A 7,040-nucleotide genomic window follows, 5' to 3' on the forward strand; every position below is an offset into this window, starting at 1 on the left:
GGGAGGAACATCAATTCGTGGGTTAGCGTGTTATATGTAGCCAGAGTACATGTTATGTTTTCGTTTGATTTCCTTTTCATTGGATAGTAGAGAAATAAAACGAAATTTGCGTCCCCGGTTGTAACTTTACAAATCCGCGAGTGAGCGTACGTGCCAGGGTGCAAGGAATCAGCAGTGAAAGGGTTAGCTGCGCTAACATCGACCGATGACGGCTGGAGCGATGAGATCACGGGAATCGTTCGTCAAGGGACATCAATGATTGCTCGCTACACGCAGAGGATTTGAGAATTTCCTATTACAAACGGAGAACTTTACTGGCAATTCTATTCAATTATATTTGCACACTCTCCCAGTCACTAATTTCATTTTCAACATTTTTCTACGCAACCGTGCGGTATCTCCCTTTGTTGCTTAACGCGTGCTAAGACCAAATCGACGAGCTTAAACATGAAATCAATCAGAGGCAGAGGGAGATTTTCAATGAAAAGCGAAAACTGAGTTGCGTATAAAAAGATGAAAACGATATTGGACAGTAACGATGGAGGAGAAACGAGCTAATACGTAAATATGAGATTGATCAATTTTATTACCTCCTTCGAGCATACTATTACGTATATTTTGTTTATACATAAAACTCGTAGTTGAATTTTGACAATTAACTCGAAGCTAAGAATCATAATTGAGACGTGTTGTTGGAAATAATTTAATCCACTTAAGGTTAACGAATGCCTGTAGCTATTCTCTAGTCAATTAGCAGCTGCTCCAGACATGGCTGTCGTTTTCGATTATCCTACAATTAACTGCCGGTTACAGCTCCGTAATTAACAACCGTGAAAGGGGTAATACGAGAAATCAATGTTTCTCGCGTGTACTTTTTACGAAACAAAGAACAGTCAGGAAATTAGTTATTACTTTTTAAGTAGAAGTGTTTAATATTCAAGCGATTGCGAATTCTGGCAGTCCTCAAGGACGATCGGTTTTCTGGAAATATTTTCAAACGTTTATTATTCTATATTTTTCAAGAATCACTCTAGCAACTTCAATCTTCAAAAAGTACGCAATGATCACAAACGAATTAAAAAAAAATCAGAAGAAATCTTGCGAGTGTATCAAATGTTAAGAGCGATCGATCCCTTGGCGAGCGGTTACTGTTAGCGGCCCACGCGAATCGGCACTGTCTATGTATCGGTAAACGTCGAGGCTTCTCACTAAACGCTTCAACGTTGGAACTACCTATCAATTAGAACGACTTGCTTATTAACTCTCCACAAAATATGAAAAGAGTATTCTTTAAGATTCGAAGATTCCCGTTATCTTGCTTGCGACAAAATTGAAACCTTCGCACTCCGAACATGTTCAATATCTTAATAATTAATTTCTATAGCGAAACTTTCAAGAACGTAAAACTTCATTTCGAAAAAGAAGAAATAATAAATATTCATGGATCGCAATCTTTCGTTTGGTTTCTTAATTTCTTTCGTCGATCTGTGTTATTCGAGTAAAAAGAGAAAGAAGTATTTTACAATTGATAATCGATCATATGAGATCCGTGATGCATTATGTCTCTATAGCAAGACAGGGTTGAAATTCTCGGGTTGAAATTGTCAATTCCAGTTAGTTAACTCGAATTCCATGGTTAATTACTAAATGTATTTCGGAACTTGCCGGCAAAAGCGTCTTGGCAAATTCGATCATTTGAAAATGGTTCGGTCGGTTCGGCTAGTTCCAGCGTTAAACGCGTTTGAACAGCATGGACGCGAGTCCGATCGCTAATTGTACGTGTTCGTTTGGATCAGAGCGCAGTCCGCCGGCAATTGGATACCGCACAGTCCGCATCGGTTCTACGCGATCGCCGGAGCGACTTACGTGTACTTCCCGAGCTGGAGTTCCATACAGATGGAATTGATAGACCGAGTGATCCCGCACAGGGGCTTTAGTTACACGAGCAAGCGTAACGATATTGGATTGTTCAGGGTGACTATTATGTGTATATATAAGTTCTATGTGGAAAATACAAATAAAAAAGTACAGTCGTGGAAAACGGTATAATGAACTTCACCCGATCGTCCATTCCGTTAATTCCTTGTCCCATGATTTCGTTCATAATTGAGCTGGATAAGAGTACTTCGTCATTCATCAGGAAAATTGGTTGGCAATTCAATAATAAAGTAATAGCTAATAATTGATTTGTTAATAATTCATTAGAAATATTCGTTCTAGTGGAAAATACAAATAAAAAAAAATACAGTCGTGGAAATCAGTATTAGTTCATTCCTTGTCCTATGATTTCTTTCATAATTGAGCTGGACAAGAGTACTTCGTCATTTATTAGGAAAATTGGTCAGCAATTCAATAATAAAATAATAGGTAATTATTGATTTGTTAATGATTCATTAGAAATAGAAAGGAATTCGATACTTATTCTGTATCCACGTTTAATCTGAAGATTAACGATTGATAGAAAAGTGATGTTTAATTTATATTCAGGAAAAGTGAAGAAGGTTTGGATACGTCGAATTTGGTTTAGAATTTTTATTTTAACACGATACTGTATGGCTAGAAATTTTAACCCTCACCTTTGTCTATTTATTAGCATAATTCCTTCTAATTACCTTTTCAATAATTTTGTGTTTCACATTAAAATAGAATCGAGGCTAATGCTTGACTCGTAGTTCACATAGAAAGTTACAATACCGAGGAAGTTTGTAATTCATTCTAAAACATTAACATTGCCCGACCTCGCCCGATGGTCGAACTGTCTCGGACTTGCTGCACAGTTTCACTTCGTTGGCGTCACGCGACTCAGGAAATACAACAGGTGACAGCTCGGTGACCGGAAAATGATTTTATCTTCTCGTATTCTATCGTTCGCACTTCCATATTCTCTCTCTGTCTCCCGCGAGACCTTGCAGAGGACGGTTGTAGAGTCTCGCTTAGCCCAGTTCGACTGAAATAACTCGTCCTGGCTATCAAAGGAGACGTTAATGAGATGAAACTGTACACGAACACGTGAGAACAGAAATGGGGGATTCTTAGATTCAGATTAATACTATCCTAAATCAATACTCTTGGAATTTAGATCGCGCGTTTAAGTTCTCGGAAGTTCTCCCGAAGGATACGAGTCAGAGTCCCGGCGATATCATTGAAAAAGAGTTCCATTTGATCGAAGGGATGTATAACGAAGCGAAAATACCGTGTTCATTACATTTTACTTCTGTAAATCTACATAAGCCGCGGATTGTCCGTTAAACGTCCAGATTCCTCATATTTTCTCTGCACTTAAGAAAAAACGGAGCTCAAAGCAAACTAAGCTGAAAAGATTCGCTCGAACGACGAGGAGCGTGGGAAACGTTGGACTGTTGCGAAAAGGAAATTCGAGAAGTCGCTACATAAAAGGCGCAAGTTGTTAATTAAAGTTCACTGCGTTTCAAGGATCTTCCACGTTCTTCTTTGTTCGGGGAGAACTTCCTTCAAATGCGGCTTACTTTATTTCGGAGGTGATATTTTATGACGATCGGAGAGGTTCTCCTTTATAGCTGTAACCGTTTCTTATTCCACGGTAATCAGGGAACTCTGTCTTCCTAATCGCAAACGTTTTTTCCTTATTTTACGGTATACATTCTCCTCGTCTGCAGCTGAAGAAACCGTTTCTCATTAACTCCCACGTGAAATACGTCACCGTTCCGGAGGCGTATGACGTAAAATTATTCCAGCGATACAGCGAACCGTGCACCGTGGCTGGCTGGGGACGACACCTACCCGGATCGAACGTACGTAGTTAACAGCACGGTTATTTACTGTCAGACATAAAGGTTATTTTGTTGGTCGATGAAAGCCTGATTGTTTCGGTTCGCGTGCACTAGCTAAATGAAAATTTCACGAGGATGTCTGGAAAGTGAGTATGGACCGTAATAACGCGTGCGCGCGCGCTTATGTTTCAGGAATGTCACAAAGAGAGACGAAAGTGTTGGCATAACGATAGTTTGGACACCGTCTATCGTTTCCCGAGCATGGAAAACATAAAATATTCATGATTCGAACAACGATTCTTACATTTTAACACGACTGTCACAAAAGACGTCAGCGTTATGTATTACTTATTCTCTTTGTAGCAAAGATAAAGAAAAGTACTAATTATTTCCTATATCAATTCTTACGTTACACAATTATCTAGTTGCTTGAGCATTTTGATTCGACATCAGTTCTCTTACGAGCTATGATTATTATCTTGTAATTTGGAAACTTCGGTCATCGGTGACCGCCGTGGCAGTCAACGTGTTAATACAAAATTACTTGATATATATTTCAATGTAATAAATTTAATTATCTTTTCTACTGAGGTTTTCTGAGAATTCAATTTTTTATTTAATTGCTGCAAGCACTTGTGTATAGAATATTTATCGTTCAGTAACATTGCAGGTTCTGCATGAATAAATAATTTAGAGACCGCACTCCAGTTGCTCAATTGAAATAATCAATAAGTAACGAATTCTACTGACATTTCTATCGGTTTTCACGAAACTGCCTTTTTTAGACGGGAGCTGGCACTTATCTACGTCACGTCCATCTTCCATTAATTCCACCGGAGAAATGTCGAATAGACAATGTCGACGAAAAAGTGAATATCTGCGCAGGTGTGGAGGAGGGCGGTAAAGATTCTTGTCAAGTAATTACTTTTATAATGACATAATATATACAGAATTATAATATATTTAGTGACTTTCACTTAGAATATTTTACATTGACCCTCTGTAGGCTTGTAATGTAACTTTGAAGTCACATATCAATATATTGGCGCCATGTTGATTTATTTCCTTTTTCACACAAAGTGGTGAATAAAATTAAATAATCAGTTAACTTGAACTTTTATACGCTCAGGCGTGAAAGTTTAACGTAATTGTAACTTGAAAGTTACAAAATATATACCTTCGATGAAATTATTGGAACTATTGAATACATTGTTAATTCGTATTCATATGTGGATATTTATTAATTTCGTACTGCATAGATTTTGTTAGAATCATCAACAAAAATTCGGCTCACAGAGGGTTAAGCTGAGAATTGCCTTTAATAATAGAAACAAATAGTACGTAGAAACGAGTTGTATTTCATTTAAGTCCTACTTGTAAACTGACATCTTGTTAACTATTTTAGACAAACGATTTTTATATGGATAAAAGCAATCTATTAATACCGCAGGGTGACAGTGGTGGACCGTTACTGTGCAATGGTACTCAAGTAGGAATAGTATCATGGGGATTCGGATGTGCTCGTCCTGGCTTACCTGGCGTGTACACTCGATTGGACGTCTATTTGGATTGGATCAATCAATCCCTACACAATAATAAGGCAGCACGAAACATTTTAAGCGTCACAACTATCCTCATCATCTTCTTCCTTGCACTATACTTATCGTTAGTAAATAATTAACGTAATCGTCCAAATTCGTACAGCACGAGTATATTATAAATATAATTTTCATACGAATTGCTAAACAAGTATTCTAGATATTACAAAACATTTTACCTGACTGTTTCCAAGAATAAATTTCAACTTCGTGATCTATTAAGTGTATCAATTAATGTAATAATTATTACAAACGAATTTCAGTATCAGTACTTTCTCTTACGTCTCGTTAGATGGCAGGGGCTGTAACTTCTTGCTATTCGAGATTGCATCACTAACCGTAACGTCAGCAATCAAATACTGGTTATTAACTAATTATTCGATTAAATAATTGTTTTACCATATACTAATTTACAGCATCTTAATTCATTAGCTGCGATTGTCATTACAATGTTCTCTGGTGTTTTAAAAAATAATTGTTTCGTGAACCGGTGCTCGTGGTATAAACAAATACAAATAAATAAATAAGGAACACGTTTTTTCATATTTCTTTGTCTTAGTATTACATTTTTCTATGTACTCGTAATTTCTTATAAACATTTGTCAAAAAATTAAACATAATTCACAATTTTAAAGTGCAATACAATATAAGTACTGAAAATGTACATAATTTACTAGCATAATATAAACAGCGAAGTTCTCTTATCGTTTTCGAAAAATTAATTTTTATTTCGTATCGCTCGTCAATACATCCGAAATCTTTTGCTTGGTAACAAGTTGTGGACAGTCGGTACGTACCTTCAGTCTATGCAAATTCATGTTTGCCTGTAGGCAATTCAGGAAACTGCTGGTCCAAGGATCAGAGCTCGCTGGTACAGACACCGACGAAAGATAGGATAGACTTTCCTCGTCGGTCCTAGCATAGACTTAACCCTTTGCGGACGAAGATTCTTTTGAAATGTACAAATCCTTCAGCGGGTGAAATTAAATTATATATCAAAGAAAAAAAGGAAACAACGTGCTGATCTCTTGCTGTTCGAGTAATTGAATCCTCTGTTCGCGATTAAGTCTTCGAAACGTGAGTGTTCCATCTCGAAACTGTCGACATTCGTCCGCAAAGGGTTAAAATACATGGCGCAACGAAAACTCGAAATATACCGAGCTTCAAGCAGCCTGGATAGATGGCACAACGATGCAAATATAACTGCCCATGCACTCCTCGAGGAAAAACCCTAATCATTCAACATCTTTCCCATTGAACAGAGTAAACTTCAAATCCTCGCAAACATTCAACGCTTACAGAATTTTACAAATTAATTGCAAACTTAAGGAACCAGAGAATCAACATAACCATTTTGAACGGAAACAATGAATCTGTATCGTAGCGACAGATTTAATAAGATAATCGTCATAGACCGGTGTCTATAAGTGCGACTCGTCGAAATCCGATCGTATTAATTCATTAAGCATCGATAAGTAGAGCGAAAGAGAAAGGGGTCGATGATTGTTCTGTATACGTATATAGCACACGGGGTTGTACGATGCAAGGGGTTCCGAGTTATCCATGATAATCACTTTCATTCAGCGTATCGGCACGTCGACGCGTTATCATACGTATGCTATTATTAATACAGGAGAGACTGTATGATGTTTCTTCGGGGGTTGATTTACGCGCTTCAGCCTGATTTTTTCCC

General features: G+C 37.5%; 1 protein-coding gene across 1 annotated transcript; it reads left to right on the top strand.

Moving 5' to 3' along the window:
- Nucleotides 1-1,896: 1,896 nt before the first annotated feature.
- LOC116429834 (trypsin-1) lies at nucleotides 1,897-5,865 on the top strand. Its single transcript, XM_076371537.1, has 4 exons — nucleotides 1,897-2,043; nucleotides 3,884-3,895; nucleotides 4,535-4,666; nucleotides 5,200-5,865. The coding sequence occupies exons 1-4, from the start codon at nucleotides 1,897-1,899 to the stop codon at nucleotides 5,428-5,430; spliced, it is 522 nt and encodes a 173-aa protein (XP_076227652.1). The 3' UTR covers nucleotides 5,431-5,865.
- Nucleotides 5,866-7,040: the final 1,175 nt, after the last annotated feature.

The sequence above is a fragment of the Nomia melanderi genome, chromosome 10, assembly GCF_051020985.1.
Source record: "Nomia melanderi isolate GNS246 chromosome 10, iyNomMela1, whole genome shotgun sequence".
In the NCBI taxonomy this organism is placed as follows: Eukaryota; Metazoa; Arthropoda; class Insecta; order Hymenoptera; family Halictidae; genus Nomia; species Nomia melanderi.